This window comes from Pyrus communis, chromosome 5 (genome assembly GCF_963583255.1).
Source record: "Pyrus communis chromosome 5, drPyrComm1.1, whole genome shotgun sequence".
NCBI classification, from domain to species: domain Eukaryota; kingdom Viridiplantae; phylum Streptophyta; class Magnoliopsida; order Rosales; family Rosaceae; genus Pyrus; species Pyrus communis.
Window position 1 is genome coordinate 21,209,907 of NC_084807.1, and position 19,500 is coordinate 21,229,406.

The 19,500-nt window shown below is 35.6% G+C and overlaps 1 protein-coding gene across 1 annotated transcript; it reads left to right on the forward strand.

Moving 5' to 3' along the window:
* Nucleotides 1–7,798: 7,798 nt before the first annotated feature.
* Nucleotides 7,799–11,672, forward strand: LOC137735756 (synaptotagmin-3-like). The gene is made up of 12 exons (XM_068475202.1): nt 7,799–8,097; nt 8,851–8,949; nt 9,060–9,110; nt 9,203–9,326; nt 9,694–9,812; nt 9,920–10,021; nt 10,124–10,198; nt 10,307–10,383; nt 10,460–10,709; nt 10,824–11,216; nt 11,295–11,423; nt 11,544–11,672. The coding sequence occupies exons 1-12, from the start codon at nt 7,987–7,989 to the stop codon at nt 11,670–11,672; spliced, it is 1,659 nt and encodes a 552-aa protein (XP_068331303.1). The 5' UTR covers nt 7,799–7,986.
* The last annotated feature ends 7,828 nt before the right edge of the window (nt 11,673–19,500 follow it).

Sequence of the window (19,500 nt, forward strand, 5' to 3'; positions counted from 1 at the left end):
AAGGAGAAGCATAAAAGAAAAAAATAAATTAAAAAAAACAAATAATAAAACAAAAAGAAAAGAAGAAAAAGGAAAGGGATCACCTAGATTCGAAATAAGGACCTGGAGCCATGGGAGAGACGCTGGAAACAAAACAGAAAAATAAGGCACAAATTTCCCGGGCGCTGGGAAGGAACTCGTGTCCTGGGAGCATGAACCAAAGGCGTTGAGCGTTGCACATGCAGAAGCACTTGTGTGAAAACCCTTGGACTTTTAGTTATATAAGTGAAGCTAACAACTTCATTCTTCATTTCCAACCTAACCCTTAGCCGTTGAGAGCTTATAACCTCAAGCCCAGCGCCAAGAGCGTTATCTCTTACGTCTTCATCGTTTCTTCTGGAGCTTATGAGTACATCAAACCCTAACCTCATTGCTCTTCTCCGCTCATCTCTAAACCTTTTAAAAAAATCAACCCTCACTGAAAAGTAAGAATCCTCATTTTGTCAGAAAAATTTCTAGTCCATTGGCATTTTAATGGTGGGAATATGCAAAACCTCATGCTTATGCATGTGTTGGTCTGTTTCGGGAGAGATCCAAAAAGAGACATGACGATGGAGCTACGGATCCAACCCCAAATCGCAATGCAAGAAAGGAACCATGGAGTTCCTCACAGCTCAGATCCGTAATCTCAAGGTATAACCCACGATTTTCATCTTTGTTCTTGTTCAAAGAGTGCAGCAGTTTGAAAAACATAAAAGAAAATCATTGCATGTCTGATCTATATGCAAGGTGATGAAATTGAGGTTTCACCATAAAATCAATTGGCAATATAGGGAATAGTCCAAGATCATAGAAGCAGATAGCAAACCTTGTCCTTTACGGATGTGGGACAACTCTCAACAGGCCCCTGCATGTGTGGCGGATTTTCAAGCCTACACGTGAACAACAACTGGGTGATGTGGAGCACGTGTGGCTGTTTGGCTTCACACGAGAACAACCTGCTCTGATACCATGATGAAATTGATGTTCCACCATAAAACCAATTGGCAATATAAGGAGTAACCCAAGATCATATAAGCAAATATCAAACCTTGTCCCTCATGGATGTGGGACAACTCTCAACAAATTGTCACATCCTGACCCGAGCTTCACCACATCCCGGGCTTGACTCTACCGTAGCACGATACTATCCGTTTTGGGCTCCGACCACGCCCTCATGATTTTGTTTCTGGGAACTCACACGAGAACTTCCCAGTGAGTCACCCATCATGGGATTGCTTTCGCGCACTACTCGTTTAACTTCAGAGTTTCGATAAACTCCGAAGCTAGTGAGCTCCCAAAAGGCCTCAAGTTAGGTAGAGATGGGAATATGCATATAAAGCTTACATGATTATCACCCATGGGTGATGTGGGATCTTACAATCCACCCCCCTTAAGGGCCCAACGTCCTCGTTGGCATACTTCCGGCCAAGGATTGGCTTTGATACCAAATTGTCATATCCCGACCCAGGCTCGACTTCGTCGTAGCACGATATTATCTACTTTGGGCCTCGACCACGCCTTCATGGTTTTTTTTTTGGGAACTCACACGAGAACTTCCCAATGGGTCACCCATCATGGGATTGCTCTCGCGCGCTTCCTTTTCACACGTCCAGACATCGCCTTTGCCGTAAATCAGGTATGCCAATACATGCATTCTCCCACTACCACTCACTGGGCAGCAATGAAGAGAATTCTTCGATATTTAAAAGGCACTCATGATCATGCTCTAGTCTACACACCCAGTTCCTTGGCGCTCACGGCCTTTGCCGATGCTGACTATGCAAGTGATCTTGATAATCGCCGATCCACAGGTGGCTATTGTATTTTTGGGGGGGATAATCTTATTTCATGGAGTTCCAAGAAGCAACGGGGTGTATCTAGGTCCAGCACAGAAGCCGAATATCATCAATTAGCATACACAACAGCAACTTTATTAATCTCAAGGTATAACCCACGATTTTCATCTTTGTTCTCGTTCAGAGAGTGCAGCAGTTTGAAAAACATAAAAGAAAATCATTGTATGTCTGATCTATGTGGAAGGAACTTTGAGCTGACGTCTGTACCATGGAAGAGACAACGGAATTGCTACAACATCTCAGATCTGGCGATGCATTGGAAAACAAAACAAGGAATGCTGGGATCTAAAGTCAAAGGTATAATTTATGAGTCCCCCATCTTCAATCTATTCTTGCATGTGTTAGATCAGTAAATTCTATATGCTTATGTATCGCTTTCCCATGTGCTTCCAAGTTCCATGTACCATGTGATGAATATTTGAGAAATTTCTGTGCTTGATACTAAATCTGGTCTCTGCTGGAATACTACGTCCTTCATGCTACTTAGATCCCTCCCTCAAACTTATATTGTAGTGTGTGTGTGTGTGTGTGTGTGTGTGTGTGTGTATCTTTTTTTTTTTTTTTTAAACAAATGTGAGAGCGAATAAGTGGAGTGGGTCCAAGGTACAAAGTCTTCTTTGCAAACCCACTGTAACGTTTCTGAAACTCAAACTCCAGTTGATTTCTTTTTAAATTTCTGCACTTTAATGCTGATATTGAATGCAAAGTTGTGATGAATGGATGGTTGAATGCATGTATACTTAGACGAATGGAAAAATGTATGAATCCACGAGTAGTTGAGATTAGACTGAATCAGTTCCGAATGCAGCCTGCAATCACAAATAAAAAACCTCATTAGATAAGTAAAGAAAAATAACAATAGTTAAAAATTGCAAATTTTTTTTTCTTTTCAATTTTCTGATTTTTTTTATTTTTTTATTTTTTTGTGATTTTTGTTATTAGGAATAAAAGCAGGAAAATAAAATAAACAAAATAAAAAGAAAAGAGTTAGAAAAATTGGGTTGCCTTTCAATAAGCACTTTAGTTAATGTCTATAGCTAGACGGAGTGGAAAGTTAGTGATCAAGTCACTTGTTCTTGTAGAGTCAACCAATCTTTAATAGCAGCATAGGGCAATATTATGTAATGAGTGACTCGATGTTTATTGACCAAGTGTTTAAATGTTGTGGTTGAGTCCTTAATGTCTACCCTTCTATGTGAATGAATCTTTGTAATGAAATAGGGTCTTCTCTAGTAGGGCTTCCGTCTCCGTTGAATTGACTTAAACCTTGTATTTAACACCCACAATCTTATTGGCCGAATTTCTTGATGAGGAATTTGGCTGCCATTAAGCTTTATCTTCTTCCACTTGTAAATATTAGCCTTCTTGAAGGACTTGTCCAGATTCTCTTTAGAGTTGATGGACTGTGTTGTTGGCGTGTCCAACACAACTTTTAAAATTTTCTCATCACCACCCATCTGCCCTAAATCCAAATATGTTTGAATATTCATGCATTCCTGCTACTTAGCGGGTTGACTTGGAGCCTCAGATAAATTGAAATTTAGTGATTGCTTTGGAGCTAGGGATGGGCAACAGTCATGGCGGGCGGGTAATCACGGTTATCTCCCCATAACCGTTTAAGTCCTTCATCGTATAACCATTGGATAATTGTATAAACGGTTATACACATACCTATAATCGTTTATAAACAGTTAATCATACCAATAACGGCATACTCATTTAACTGTAACTGCATATCTGTTTACCCGTTTTTTACTCATTTACCTTTGTTTTACCTGTCTACACATTTTTTACCCATTTATAAGTGCATTTAGCATGCATTTCTGTATTTTACGAAGCAACCTTTGTAGAAAGAGGTTGCAACATATTTTTTATTGATATACTCATCTGGCTGGTTCGTCACCACACACACATATACTGTTCGAATATTGGATCCTTAGATTTTTTGTTTACTTAACTCCAAATTTTCTTTCTTCTTCCATCGATACTCATGAAAGTTTCATCTCAATGATTAGTTTCAGAGACGGAGTATTGTTTTCTAACACAGAAATATGATAATGTCAAGTTCGAAAAGGGCATATTTGGAACTTGAGCAAGACATAAACGAGCTTCACTAAAATGCTTCGACTTTTCTAAATAATGGAGGCCCCATTTTCCCACCCAAATTTGTTAGAAGGTTAGGGCAATCATATAAGAAATTCATCAGGCAAAACTAGTGCAAAATTTCCACTAGCATTAATATTAAATGTATGGTTATCCGCGGTTAACCATACCCGATGGGTATTTGCCCATCCCTATTTGGAGTTGTCGCATGCCATAGCGGCAGATTAATGTGCACTTTTGCATTTGTCTGCATAGAATCTTGAGTATGCTGATCTATTGTGGTCTGCTGCAGCCTTTGGGAAACAAGCATAAGTGGCTCAATAACTTGGGTAATAACAGATTCAGGGGAAAGTTCAGGGTCAGCTGGCGCTGTTTCCTCCGTTGGGCATATGTCATTGGCTGATGGCTCTTCTATTTCATATTCTTCCATCCAAGTATCGTTGGTTTTTTCCCATCTCAATGTTTGATCTGTTGGGCACTCCTTTGAACCCTGCGAGTTTGCAATTGGTTGATTATGGATATTGGAATTGGAATCGTTTTGAAAAATCATGCAACCCCTAAAACGTGGTATTCACCCTAGGTGAAATTACAACTATCAATCACAAGAAGCAATACTCAATTCTTCGGTGGTATTCCGACCGAATTGCACCTAATTACTTATCAAAACATCCTAATGGTAGTTAAGCATTAAGATATAAAGACAGTTTAAACACAGTGTTTAACAATTCAAAGTATGCATGTATAATATCATAAGCAATTAAATAAAAACTACATATTCATGCTAAGACTCAAGACTCGCCCTAGTAAACAAAAATTAGTTACGAACAACCATAAAACAAAAGGAATTTTATTGAAATAAAAAAATGATAGAAAACATCTTGAAATACAAAACGTCAAAGCCTAGCTAAGTTTTCCAAATTGATACCCCTTTTCTAATGGCTAAAAGGCCTTATTTATACTACTAGAAAATAAAATCCTTCCTACAAAAGGTCTTCTAAAAACTAGGAAACATAATAGAATAAGATAACTAGGAAATAAAAGGTTTCCTATTTGAACTAAAATTCGGAATTCTCAGAAAATCAGATTTTTTACCAACCAAATCAATTCTGATTTGGTCCCAAAATGTCTCTTTTGAGATGTCCCCTTACAAATCCTTAGATGGAATCTTTCTCAAAATATGTCATCTTGACCTTCAAAATGCCCAAAACATCCAGAAACGTCAATATGGGAAAGCCGCATGCTGGGCCTTCTTTTCATTGCCACCGTCAAACAGCTTAGTAGAAAAATCTAAAACTTTGACACAATCATCTTGAAAGACTAAAGAACATCCTCCAATTAGAATCACTCCAAAATTCATCCGTTTGATTACTTTTTGCTCCAGAGGAAGTCGAATGTCCTATATTGAAAATATATAACAAAGTATCAAAATTCTACCAAAATAACCAATAAACTAATACTAAGATTAGGTTAAATATATAGTATAATATTGACACATCACTCTCCCATCAATTTTTTTGTTTTTTTGAACAAATGATAATATCTACACTAAGGGACTGGGGGTGTGGGCTAAGTCTTACAATGTGCTTACCATAATAATGTGGTTCAACTTCGCCTTTGGTGAAAATCAAACCTAAGACCTCACATTTACAAGTGAAAAGAATACCACTAGATCATAATACCAAGTGTCAATTTTTTTTTTTTTTAAATGCACAATAATATCCAACTGTCATTTAATACTACGGTTTAGTGATATTCATCTTTATTTGTAAGCGAGAGATCTTAAGTTCAATTCTTGCCAAAAACAAATTTGAACCATATTATTGTTAGACGATTGTGATGTTTAGCTCACTCTCCCATCCTTTTAGTGTAGATAAGATCATTCGTTCAAAAAAAAAAAAATATGTATATATATATATATATAACCGTTCTTAAGTCCCATCCAATTGGCGAAAAGCACAGTGGCTAATACAAGGTTGGGCAGACGCTGTAGATCTTCCAAGTTTGTTTTATCTAAAACGAAAAGAACAAATAAAGCTGCATATGGAATGTAAAGCCCATTTATAGATGTCGAAGTGATTTTAGCGTCCTATTGAAGTTGGAGGAGGACCAAATTCTATTTCTGGTTAATATCGTTTGCGACATAAGTTTTTGATTACTTTTCCAAATTTACCTTCAAACATGACCACACTTCAAAGACTATTCAACTAATTGTGGATAGTTGGCCGCACCAAAATGCTGACTGGGCCAGTGAGACTTTTTCAATATTTGCAAGCAAAGTTAAGAAGGTTCTAAGTTTGGATTACTAATTTCTTCAAAACCAATAAATAAATCAATTTTAATCTAACAAGAAAACAATACTTGCAAGGTCTCACTGTAATTTTTATATTGATATTTTATTTGTTAGAAATGAGTGGTCTCACGTGCAAAAAATAAGTGTAGCAAATATGAAAATACTTCGTTAGATGTGTGGGTACACAAAAAAAGACAGAATTAAGAACGAGAATATCCAAGGTAAAGTAGGAGTTGCCGCAATTAAAGAGGAAATCGGTTCATGTGGTTTGGACATGTGAACAGTAAACCTACAGATGCTCCGGTTAGAAAATGTGATTATGAGACAAAGCTCAAGTAAAACGGGTAGAGCAAGACTTAGGAAGACTTGGAAAATGATTCTAAGAAAAAATATGGATAACTTATAGTTAATGGAAGACTTGGCGCAAAACCAAATACAGTGGTGTTCTAAGATTCATATAGTCAACCCACATATTAGAATAAGGCTTTATTGTTGATGTATATGTTAGGAAGAAAAAAAAATCAAAGATGGATGCCCCCGAAAACAAGAAAATGTCCTCAGGGATAAAAGGAAAAGAAAGAAACAATGAACAGTTTGGTAATGCTAAGAACAAGAAAATAATAGTTGATGGGCATCTTTTCTGTTGGCTTCTATAGATATGTTTTCTTGCTTTGTACCGTTTGCATAGTGCGTATAGATGATAGAAACAATGTAAAAATGAAAAACATTTTGGTTAAGGTTGATTCACTATTTTGTGGTTAATGTTTGTGCCCAAATTCAAATGACTAATGCTATTTTTATATTTTCGAAGAGTATATTCTGAGAATTGCATAATTTGACCCATCGTAAATATTATCCCATCAAACATACAAATTGTTAAGGTTACCAAATATAATAAAATAAATATCATATACTTTGCCTCCATTGGTGTATCCAACCAAGTATTGTCCTTAATTAAACTTTTTCTAGCCAATCAAAGACCAGTTTGTAATTAAGTAGAAATAATTTTCCACTAATTAAATAAATAATTGTTATTAGCACTTCAAAAATCTTATTTTACACTACGTGTATTTTTCTTTTTAATTCTAGAAGGTTTGGAATGCAAAATGAAATTTTTGGAGTGTCAATAACAATCCTCAATAAATAATTTGTAGAAATAGAATTTCATATGACTCATATTGTGTTTTATCGGTAGCAACACACTCCTTAAAACGTATTACATATAATAGTCAATATGATTCTTGAATTAGCAAACAACGATTCCAACGAAACTAAAGTATATATTGTGATTTTCTACATAAATCTAAAAGACTAAATCCAATATAATTTTTTGACCGAAAACAAAAACCAAAAGAATTTTCGACAGCCTGAAAACAACCCATAATACCTATAATATATAAATGCCACAAAAGAAAAAGAAAATGAGATCATCCATATATACACTTTGCGGTTTACGTGGCCTTCAAGCTGTAACATATACAAGATATAACAACGATTTCATTAGATCGTTTCATAGTATGTGTTTAGAGTTACAGCTTACGTTTCTTCTGTTTTGGCGGTTTGAGTTGTAGAGTTTATTCGAAACGCTTCTGATCAGCATATTCTCTCCTTAGAAATCTATCGCTGAAGCAGTTGTTGTTTGTTGGGAAAGTTTCCAGCGGCTTAGTTGCCATTAATGCATGTGGCTTCTCTAAGTTTTTTAGGGAGGTTTAGAAAATGGGATTTGTGAGCAGTTTATTGGGAATTCTTGGTTTTGGAATTGGAATTTCTCTTGGACTCTTGGTGGGGTTTATCCTTTATGTTTATTCAAAGCCCGAAGAAGTTGAGGTAAGTCTATTTTGTTATTGTTCTTCGTTTGATCATTCATTTATTTGATAAGATTTATACTTGTTGAATTATTTACCTGTCTTGCATAATTTACTTTCTTTTCAAATTGATTTTTAGCTGGTTTCCGGTCAGATTTTGACTTTTCCAGATCGGCAATTCAAACTGTATGTTCTCATGGAACTTCTATTTTCCATGGGAAAGTTCAGATGGAAAGCAAAGATATCTAATTGTTTCTTTTTATACAAGCAATATCAGGGGAGGGCCAATCAAACTTAGGAACTCTTAGTAACCAAATAGTAGATGGCTAATTGTATTTTTCTTTATTTCACCAGCTCAGTCTTAATTTTAAAATGTTGTGAAGCTCTCATCCTGGATTTATTTTCACACTCAAAATTTTCAATTTATTTTACGTTCCGATGTGAGAATGCAATGGTATTAACTGTTCTTTTTGAAAGTTGAAAAACAAGCAGCTGAACTCATTTGGAAGACTCTGCAAAGATGATAGAATAGTTTCATAAGGTGGATGTTTTTAAACTCGGATTCTTATAGTTGTTAAGAGGAATTATTCTTACTTTTTCATTCTAGTAATGACTATGATTGTCGCATTAGCAGTCAGACATCAACTTTCTCAGTAAATTACTTCAAAAGATCAATTAAATAAAATTCTGTGTGTACTAGTGAAATTCAAAAAGGGTCAAAGACTAAGTTTATAACCCGAAGAAGGTTAACTCATGTCAAACATGTACTATGCAGGATCCAGTTTGCAGACCAGTTTATGATTTGGATGAATTTGCCTTGCTAGATCTTCTTCCTGAAATTCCACCATGGGTGAAGAACCCTAATTATCATAGAGTTAGCATTGCCTTCCAATCTCTACCGTAGATTTTCAATTATTGTTTCTCTTGCTGTTCCTAAGCTCTATCTTTATCCATTTTGTGTTGGTTATAATCACAACTTTGCAGGTAGACTGGTTGAATAAATTTATTGCAGATTTATGGCCTTACCTTGAGAAGGTGATATATATTCTAATCTTTGGTCACTTTATATTCCTTTTGATTATCGTTATTGTTGTTAGTTTGATATGTGATTTTAACATTATTTATAGGAAATTGCGGGAACAATAAGAAGCGTTGCTCAACCTATATTTGATGAGTACATTGGGAAGTTTCAGATTGAATCAATTGAGTTTGAGAGAATAGATATGGGAACCCTTCCTCCTATTCTTAATGGTGAGTCTTTACTCACAGCAATATCTAATTCGATTTACTGCATAATTGGCGTGCGCAAATAGTTTTCAATTTTATAGGTCAGTACTTTCGGTTCTCTTCTGAATAATTCATTCAGTCTTTGTCACATCGCTGATTACTTAAGTCTCAGTATTAGGCTACATAACTTAATTCCCCCAACAAGAAAGAAAGAAAGTACGATATATAATACCTGAAATTCAGGAAATTTTGAGCAACGCTTGTGACCAAGAGAACATATTGATGCATAAATGTACACATTATAGTGGAAAAAGTTCATTCCTAGTAGCAAACAAACATCGTTTGTTTGTCCTTGTGGTGCTATCATTTATTTTTGTGTACAACATTTCAGGTCTTGAAGTCTTCGAGACGAACGATAATGAATTAATCATGGAACCATCAATTAAATGGGCAGGAAATCCCAACATAATTCTGGTGTTAAAAGTTCTGTCTCTACGAATCACAGTTCAGGTAAGAACCTAAGGAAACATTTCTTGACAGAGGAACAAAGACTTTTTGTAATTTGTTTCCTCAATGCGGATGCATTTGTTCAGAAACTTGACTAAACTTCATTTCAGTTAGTAGATATACAAGTATTTTTGGCGCCAAGGATAGCTTTCAAACCGCTCGTGCCTTCCTTTCCATGCTTTGCTAACATTGTGGTGTCTTTGATGGAGAAGGTGAGCAGAAGACACCAATTAACGCATATTTTTTTTCGTGCCTTAAAAGGTTGGATATATAAGATCTGTTTTGTATGCTGAATTTCTCTCAACTATCTGCAGCCTCATGTAGATTTTGGAATGAAAATATTGGGAGCCGATATCATGTCCATACCCGGCCTCTATCGTTTTGTTCAGGTGCTGCACTGGTAATACTTTCATGTTGAAGTTGGGATTTTATTTAATTGTCTGACATTTGAATGGTTGGTTGGATTTGAATCAATTATGTGATATAATTTCCTGCAGGAGACTATTAAAAAGCAAGTTGCAAGCCTCTACCTGTGGCCTCGGACTCTTGAAATACCTATCCTTGATGTTTCAACGTAAGTTGATCTGAGATGATACAGCTTTCTGCTCTGGTCACTTTCTCTGAAGTTTATGAATTTTTCATTTATACAGAGTGGCTGTAAAGAAGCCGGTGGGAATACTACACGTGAATGTTGTTCACGCGGTTAAACTCTTGAAGAAGGATATCATAGGATCATCCGATCCTTATGTCAAGCTCAGCCTGACTGGAGATGGGTTACCAGCAAAGAAAACAACTATCAAGAAGAAAAACCTGAACCCCGAGTGGAACGAGAAGTTCAAGTTTCTTGTGAAGGATCCCAAGACCCAACTTCTTCGGTTACAAGTCTTTGACTGGGACAAGGTATCATCTCTTACCCCCTTTACTTCTTTCACCGGATCAATGGAAGAAATAAAAAAACCGCGTAGTTATGTTTAGACGGCTGTTTCTGATCATTCTAGTTTGCTCTTCCTGCAGGTTGGTGGGCATGATAGGATAGGAATGCAGTTAGTTCCTCTCAAACAACTTACACCCCATGAGTTGCAAGAGTTTAAACTTGATTTGCTGAAGGACACGAATATTAGCAATTGTACAAACAAGAAGCAAAGAGGGCAGCTTGTGGTGGAACTAACTTTTGTGCCTTTCAAAGAAGACATAAGCAGGTTTAGTGGTGGATTTAGTGGACCTATTGATTCAGTACATAGGAGAAACGAAAGCGGAATTGACATGTCAATGTCATCAGATGAGGGAACCCTAGGTGGAGCAGGTTTACTATCGGTTATTATTCAAGGAGCCGAGAATGTGGAAGGGAAGTCCCACAACAATCCTTATGCTATCCTCCTATTTAGAGGAGAACACAAGAAAACACATGTAAGTTTTGGTTTTAGTATGGTTAGCAGCAACTTAATAATCCCTCTGGTAACATATGATACAATTTGGCTTCTTCAGATGCTTCGGAAAACTCGTGATCCCCGATGGAGCGAGGAATTCCCTTTCATGCTAGATGAACCACCTTTGAGTGAGAAAGTTCATATTGAGGTTGTGAGCAAGAGGACCGGAATTAGTTTCCGTAGGAAGGTGTGAACTAGTTCAACCATTTATACTTCCATTTACACAATTAGTATCAGTAAACAAGTAATCTCTGCACATAATTGACAACATTTTAACTTATGATTTTCTTTCAACTCTTACGCGTAGGAATCTTTGGGATATGTAGAAATCAATCTACGAGACATTGTGCACAACGGTCGGATCAACCAGAAATACCACTTAATCAATTCAAAGAATGGAGTGATACATGTTGAGATTAGCTGGAAGATCGTTTGAGGAAGGGAAAATGCAAAGCTCAGAAATAGAGAGGGAAGGTGGATTTGCCTAGGCTCATACTAGGGCTGAAGCTGTGAATTTATAACAGTGTTAATATACAAAAATTGTATACGAATTCAAAAATAATTTAAGTTCATTTTTGGTTAATGATTTTAATTGTCTCAAATTTGGATCTTGTAGTTTAGCAAACGATGCAATTCAAGAACATGTTGCATTTTTCATCCATTTAGTACGTGAAGGGAAAAAAAAACAAAGTGCTTCTCAAATGCATGGGCATTTTAGTACCTTTCACAAATTGTATTGAGTGTGTTAACCATCTTCGACTTCAGTACATACCACATTACAATAAAAGAAACTTATTCATATGCTACACCATCATTTAAGAAAAAAATTAAGCAAAAGCTCCAGAAAAACAGAGAAAAACCAGAGACGTGTTCAACTTTCATTTAGATTTCAATGTTAGGTTTTCCGGATATAACAGTACAAAGTCTTTCAAAAATTGATTTTTTTTTTCTTATAAGAAAGCCATGAAAGTTCCTTACCGAGAAACTCACTTTTTGCATCCCCAATGTCTTCTATATATGAGAGGTCCGAGAAAGAGGCCCTATTTGTACTTTTTTATTATACTTAAACAGGCGGTGGCTTTGTATAGATCTTTTTGGATGAGAAAAACAATTCATTCTACTAAAAAGGAATAACCAGAGGAACAAGTGGCTATAGCTATACCTCTCCTGATTAACAAAGCATGAGGAAGGGGCAAAGTAACTCAACTAGAGCAAGGGGGTGCGCAATTCATGCTTGGACAACGACTCAGGGAAGCTTTCTCTCATTACGAAGTTCGCTCGTAAAAAAATTCATATCCTTCTTGTCCCGACTTGGGTGCTCTCACTAAGTCAATTCCAAGAAAAGACTAAGACTTCAACCGCAGTTAGGTCTAGAGGGAACTTAAGAGCATTACGTTCATGTATAACTTCCCTACTATTGGACCGTGTTAATATTCTTGATTTTTTTTAAAATTAATATTCTTGATTATATTCTTAATTTTTTTAAAAAATTAATATTCTTGATTATGTTTAGTGTGTAATGAGCATTGACAAACCAATCTCAAAGTGCAGATTTTGTTTCTTGGTTATAAAAGCGATTTAATATTGAGGGTTTCAAGCACATAATTTAGCACATGGAGTTTCCTTCAATGCTAATGTTTTCAGCCTGTAAAGCACACCAATCGAAAGAGAATCTACAATGTTGGTTTGTCCAAAATAATTTCTAATTAAAAATTCAAAAAAGCACGGATAAATCAAAGTACATATATTTTGCAGGTAATGTTATTCATACCATGTTTTTGTACCATATTTTTATACCACCTTAGATGACATTTGATGTGGATAGCCATATTATTTGAATTAATCAAATTTTTAAATTTAGTTCATTATTTAATAAACTAATAATTAACAAAAACTAGTTAGTTAAATGATGATTGTAATATACGAGGAGTCTTTCTCCTTCTTTTCCTTGGGTTTTACAAATTTTTCAAATGATGTGGCTATCCACATCAGATACCACCTAAGGTAGTATAAAAACATGGTACGAATAACATTACTCTATTTTGCATTATCCTAGGTATCTCTCCAAGCTAAAAGATTACTTCAGTTTGTACTCACCAGATTTAATATATTTTTCTTGGTCGACAAGGGGCATATGCCTACAAGAAAAAAAAAGATTACATAAGAATATCATAAGGTTACGAAATACATCAGCAATGAGCAACTGACAACAAGAAGGAGAAGCTTGATAAAAAAAAGACTAGACTCAAACTGCAGCACAAGTCACAAACCCTAATAAGCCAAATAACTAACGACAATATTCTTTTCACGGTCAATATGTCGAATTTCACAAAACGAACTTTAGTGCATAAGAGCACGACAATTTAATACCAAACTTCCCAGAAAATGATCATCTACTTTAGCATCTAAACCTAATTTAATATTTTGCCAACCCATCAAGCAACATTGTAAACCGAGCATGTTAATGTACTATTCGAACACTTGTGGCAATCTCTAAATGTTAAAATTTTATATTCTCTATCTTTGCAGATAGGTTAAGCTTTTTTTGTTTATTATTGGAAAACACCTTGTCTTGTCCTACCTTTTTTTTTTGTTTGGTTGGTTTTTCTTGGTGTTGTTTGCATTCAGTTATGATAGCAAATTTTATTTACCGAAAGATAGAAATCAAGGTTTAGTAATGTTTAATCCATTGCATTTCGAAGTAGAGCAAATTACAGATTGAGATCCACTCTGAATTTCAGTATTCAAAGCCTCTTGGACCGGGAGATTCAGACCATCCAATCTTAATCCTACAACTCTTGTTCGCCCATCGCACTCACTTTACAAAAAACCTAAAAACTTGAGATCTGAATCTATTTCTCTGTCTTTTGAACGGTTTGAATCTCATGATCTGCAGACTCTGGACGTAGAAATCCGAACTGGATCTCATTCTGCAAATTACCATATGCTCCCGAGAAACTTTGAGTTAGTTATTTTGATATCCTAAATAATACATACCTGTTCTATCATTTTTTATGAAATATATTTTTGTCTATTTCACTTTTTAAGTATGAACAATATCATTTTAAGTTATTAAGAAAATAGAAATTGTTATCACACAAGAAATTTGGGTTTATTTCGGGTCACAGGCTTTATCAAAAGGGGAGGACAAGTTGTTCGGATAGGTAGATGGAATGACCGATAACCATAGGGGTGCAATTTGGGTTGGTCAACCTGAATCCGCCCATGCCAATTTAATTTAAACCCGATCGAGCGGGTTAGAACAAAGTAAAAATCTGTCCAAATCCAACCTTTGGGTTGATTTTTTGCCCGTCCATGTCAACCCAAACCCAACCCGATTTCTAGCCTGAATTGCGTATGTACATATTAACCATCCCACTTCATATTATATATAAGCTAGATACAAGTTTGCGAGGGCAATACTTGAAGATTGTTGTTTGGTTTTCACTTGAACAATGAACGATTGTGCTGATTTTATGTTTCTTTTGGTTAAAACGTTGGTATTGTCTGTGTAAAATTGAATTTAAATATTTTTGATGTTATTTGGTTCAAAATTTGAGATTTATCTTATAAAATAATGTGTTACAAGATTGAAATTAATAAAGTTAGGCAAACTCAAACCCAATCTGAGTTTGCCCAAACCCAATTTAAACTCGAACCCAAAGAAACTAGCATGAACCCCAAGCCAACCCAAGCCCGAATTAAGAATGCTGAGTTAGGGTTGAGTTGACCATCTAACCCGCCTAAGTTGCACCCCTAGATAACCACAATCACAAAAAAATGTGTCTGCATAATTATTAATTTCTGATGGAATGTCTTCATAATTATCTGTAACAATAATATAGAGTTCGCTTGAAAGTGTATTTAAAATAGCTGAAAGGGTTTTTGGTGAAAATATTTTTAGAAACAATCCTTAGTAAAAATGAAATTTATCTAAAAGTGTTTTCAATCATTTTAAAAAATAATTCCAAACGAATCCATAGCATGTCCTATTAAAAAGATAGCTCTTATTTCTTTTTAGAAGTATAACATTTGGTTGCATAAAATGCTAATTTTCCAACTCCTTTTCGAACCTTTATGCATAAGAATGGACAAAAGGAAATCTCCTTCTATTTTTAAAGAAGAATGAAAATTTTTTATTTTACAAATGATATTGTTAGTAGGTTAAGTTGTTAGCTGTTAGGGGAAAATGGAGACCAGTAGGGATCAAACCCCCACCAGTATGCATAAACATAATTGCTTTTTGACGATGCAATAAAATGCTATTTACAAAGAATATAATTTAATTGATATCCAAGATAATTAAATCCAAAGTAAATAAAATACTTAAATGGATAAAATATCAATAATTATTGCAAGGTCCCTGATTTTATGTAAGTGTAATATACAAAGGATAACATATTAATCTAATTAAAAGTTTCATTTATTCACAAATAACTAGTTGTCTTGCACAATACTAAAGAGTAGTTTAAACTTTTACACTATATTTGGATGAGGAAAATAAACTCAAGATTTGGGTACAAGTCAGAATTTATAAATTGATATGCACCAATTCCCTTGTTTGGATTCATAAACATAGAAATTTAGAATTTCCACGTAGAAAAAAACTTGGAATTTGGGACCTCTAATTCCCAAGTTTAAATTTCATGTAAATAACCGTCATTTCCTATGATTAAGAGTTTAAAAATAACAAATTCCATATTCAATTCCTTTGTTCTTTTAGATTAACCAAACAAGACAATTCACAAATACTAGCAATTAAAATCCCATCATTTCAATTTCCGTCATTTTAAAATTCCTTAATAATCTTAAATTTCTTCATCCATACATATTGTTATGGTGATTTATTTTATGAACTCCGTATCTTTGGGTGTAGAGCTCAGAAATAGAGAGGGAAGTTGGATTTGCCTAGCTCGTACAAAAGCAAAAGCTCTGATTTAGAACAATGTTAATATACAAAAAATTGTATGCGAATTCAAAAAAAATTTGCTTGCTATTTTTACAAATTAATGTACAATTATTTATTTATTTACTTATTTTTTGGTGAACTGAAGATTTTCATAACCAGGGCAAAAGTCAAGAGTACAAAGGAAGCCCACAGAGAGGCAAGCAACAAGAAAATAAAGACATAAATAAGGTAATGAAGGAGGGTACATAGGTAAAAGACGCTGCAACAAATGCTAAAATGCCGCCCCCTTCACTAGCAATTACAAGAAAATAGAGAGGATAAGGTAACCCATCATTGTTGAGAACATGAACCAACGAAGATGAGGATCTGTTAACCTAAGTGGAATCGCTCATCTCCTTTTTTTTTTTTTCAACGCCAACTGGTTCGCCGCTATGTTGGCCGATTTTGAAACCCAAGACCAGCAACAAGCCTAAAATGACTCCCCAAGCCACATGATTTTGACCTATGTAGGAAAGGTCTCCCAGTTGCCAGTTATTGAGGCATTTAACAAGCAATAAATATTTTCCTTTGAGTCAGACTCAACAATAATCGTTTTCATACCCATCGAACTGGCAAGTTCACAGCTGTATAAAATTGTCAGTGCCTCTGTTGCTGCAGCACTCGCGCCTTGATCTTCAACTTTCTCACCGCCACAAACAAGCCATCATCATTTCTTGCTATAACCCTAGCATGCCGATTATACCAGTGGTAGCAACCCAACTTGCATCCACATTGAATTCGTAAAAGGGGAGAAAGGGGGAGACCAATGAGCTAGCGTAGCAGGCATCGACTGATCTGTCCAAGTGTTCACTGTAGGTCCACGAGAGGCCTCCAAAAAAACTCCAGCCGTAGTAGAGATTGTCATAAGGACCTGTTGTAGTGAAATACCTTCTGGTTGAAAAGGTAGCTACACCTAGCCTTCCAGATATGCGAACATGTGAAAACAGCATATGGCAAGATCCCTCGAATATCCCCCTTCAAGCTCAGATTATAGTTTATAAGAGAAGATAACCAGTTTTCCATGGTGGAAATTCCAACCCGATTCACTTTGTAATTTAGAAACCCACCAAACCAGTTGCTCTAAACCCATGGGCACAAAAGGAGTAAGTGTTCCACCGATTCATCATGTGCATTGCATATAGGGCACATTGGAGAAGGTGAACTTCGCCGCTTAAAGAGGTCTGCCATGGTGGCCATAACCTAATTCAATGCTCTCCACATGAAGCTGTGAATTTTCAAGGGGTCTTCGGCTTCCAGATGAAGTTCCAAACATGGCTTGGAGTCGATAAGGAGGAAGAGGCAACCCGACCAGCTAAAGACACCGCCCTAGAATGCTTCCAATGATATCTCGACCTCACAGAATAGATACCATTCCGATTAATGTCCGGCGATACAATTCTATCCTTCCTCAAAGGGTCACCAATGCTAGTATCCAAAATTGCATTATATTCCACTTCAGAAATAAAGGGCATAAGGAAATTGATGTCCCAATTCCCCGAAGTCCCGCATATTAGTGTTTCCACACGTGTATTCCTAGATACCGACCCATCACATTGCAGAGAAGGGACCCATCTATCTAACCAAAGCCTAACGTTACTTCCATTCATTATTTGCCAATGGGCCCCCTGAAGCAGTATATCTCTCCTTACCAATAAACTTGTCCAAACCCACGAGGCCCTACCTCCCCGTTTAGCATAAAAAAAGGGAACAATGTGGGAAGTATCGAGCTTTAAGTACTTGTCCCCGTTTGCAAAGTAGGCATCAATAATTTTGACCAGGCTACAGCCGTTCTGTTTATCAGCCCGTAGAAAGATCAATGTGTCATCTGCGAAGAAAATATGTGAGATGATAGGTCCAAGAGGATTAGTGTGAATACTCATGAGATGCCTCCTCTCAACTGCCGTCTGGATAAGTCTTGATAAGACCTCACTAATAAGAAGGAAGAGATACGGGGATAATGGGTCACCCTGATGAATAACCCGTGACGGGACAAACTTCTTCCCCCGCTGCCCATTCAAGATCATCGCAAAATCCACCAATTTGACACAACCCATAACAAGATTCCTCCACCTGGTACAGAACCCCATCTTTTCCATTACAGCCTCCAAAAAATCCCACTCACTCTATCGTATGCCTTGTGCATATCAAGCTTGATTCCCAACTCAAATTTTCGTTTTGTACAGAACAAATATTACTGTTGATAGTTTCAATATATGTTTTTCACAAGACAACATACAGAGAAATTGGACAAGCCAATGTCAACACATTTTTATATCTAGGATCTACCAATTCTAATATTTATTTAAGGCCAAATCACACTTTTGGTTCCCTTAGTTGAGTTGAAGTTCCTTGATTTGATTTCAATTGTCTCTATTGTAGTTATTCATCCATTTAGTTAACTGAAAAAATCATGTGTCACTCACATGCATTAGCATTTTAGATCTTCACAAACTCGGCTAACCATTTTTAACTCCGGTACATACTGCATCATAATAACAGAAGCTTATTCATCAACACTATTATTTAAGAAAAATGATGAAGAAACAGCTTAAGAAAAAGAGAGAAACCCAAGAACCGTATTCAACTTTCATTTCAAATTTCAATGTTAGGTTTTCCTGATATAATATAATAGTACGAAGTCTTCCAAACTTTCAACTTTTTTTTCTTTCTACATATTAATATTCTTGATTTTTTTTTATTAATATTCTTGATTTTTTTTTTATTAATATCCTTGATTATGTTTAGTGTGCAATGAGGAGAGAGGATCCTTTCAGTGAGAATTCCAAAAATCCTCCAAATATATCTGTTCATGATACATTGTGCATCTAATTTTTGTCAGATACTATTTATATTCAATTTTAAATAAAAAAAATTACAATGATTTCTAATCGTATGATGTACAATAAATGAGTATGATTAGAGGATCGTCGAGAATCTTCCTGATGCAATGAGCATTGACGTACCAATCTCAAAGTGCCAAGCTTGTTTCTGAATAATGAGGGTTGCCAGCACATAATTTAACAGATACAGAGTTTTCTTCGACGCTAATATTTTAGCCTGTAAAGCACACCAATATAAACAGAATCTACACATTTAGTTTGTCAAAAAAAAATTAAAATCACAGATAAATCAAAAGTACATCTCCCATATTTTGTTGTTTATTAGCAGTATTATCCCTCCAAAGTTGAAAGATTCCTTGTAGTAATATTCTAACAGGCATATTTTATTAATTTTTCATACTGACTAAATTTAATATTTTGTCAGAACATATAAAAAAGATTAATCTTTGTTTTTTGTTGGAATATATTACAAAGAA

What these genes read in the sequence shown, in the direction of transcription:
- LOC137735756 (XM_068475202.1), top strand. Translation starts at nt 7,987, where the DNA reads ATGGGATTTGTGAGCAGTTTATTGGGAATTCTTGGTTTTGGAATTGGA. An exon ending in TATGGCCTTACCTTGAGAAG is followed by an intron (nt 9,111 to 9,202) that starts GTGATATATATT and finishes CATTATTTATAG; the next exon opens with GAAATTGCGGGAACAATAAG. An exon ending in GCCTCTATCGTTTTGTTCAG is followed by an intron (nt 10,199 to 10,306) that starts GTGCTGCACTGG and finishes AATTTCCTGCAG; the next exon opens with GAGACTATTAAAAAGCAAGT.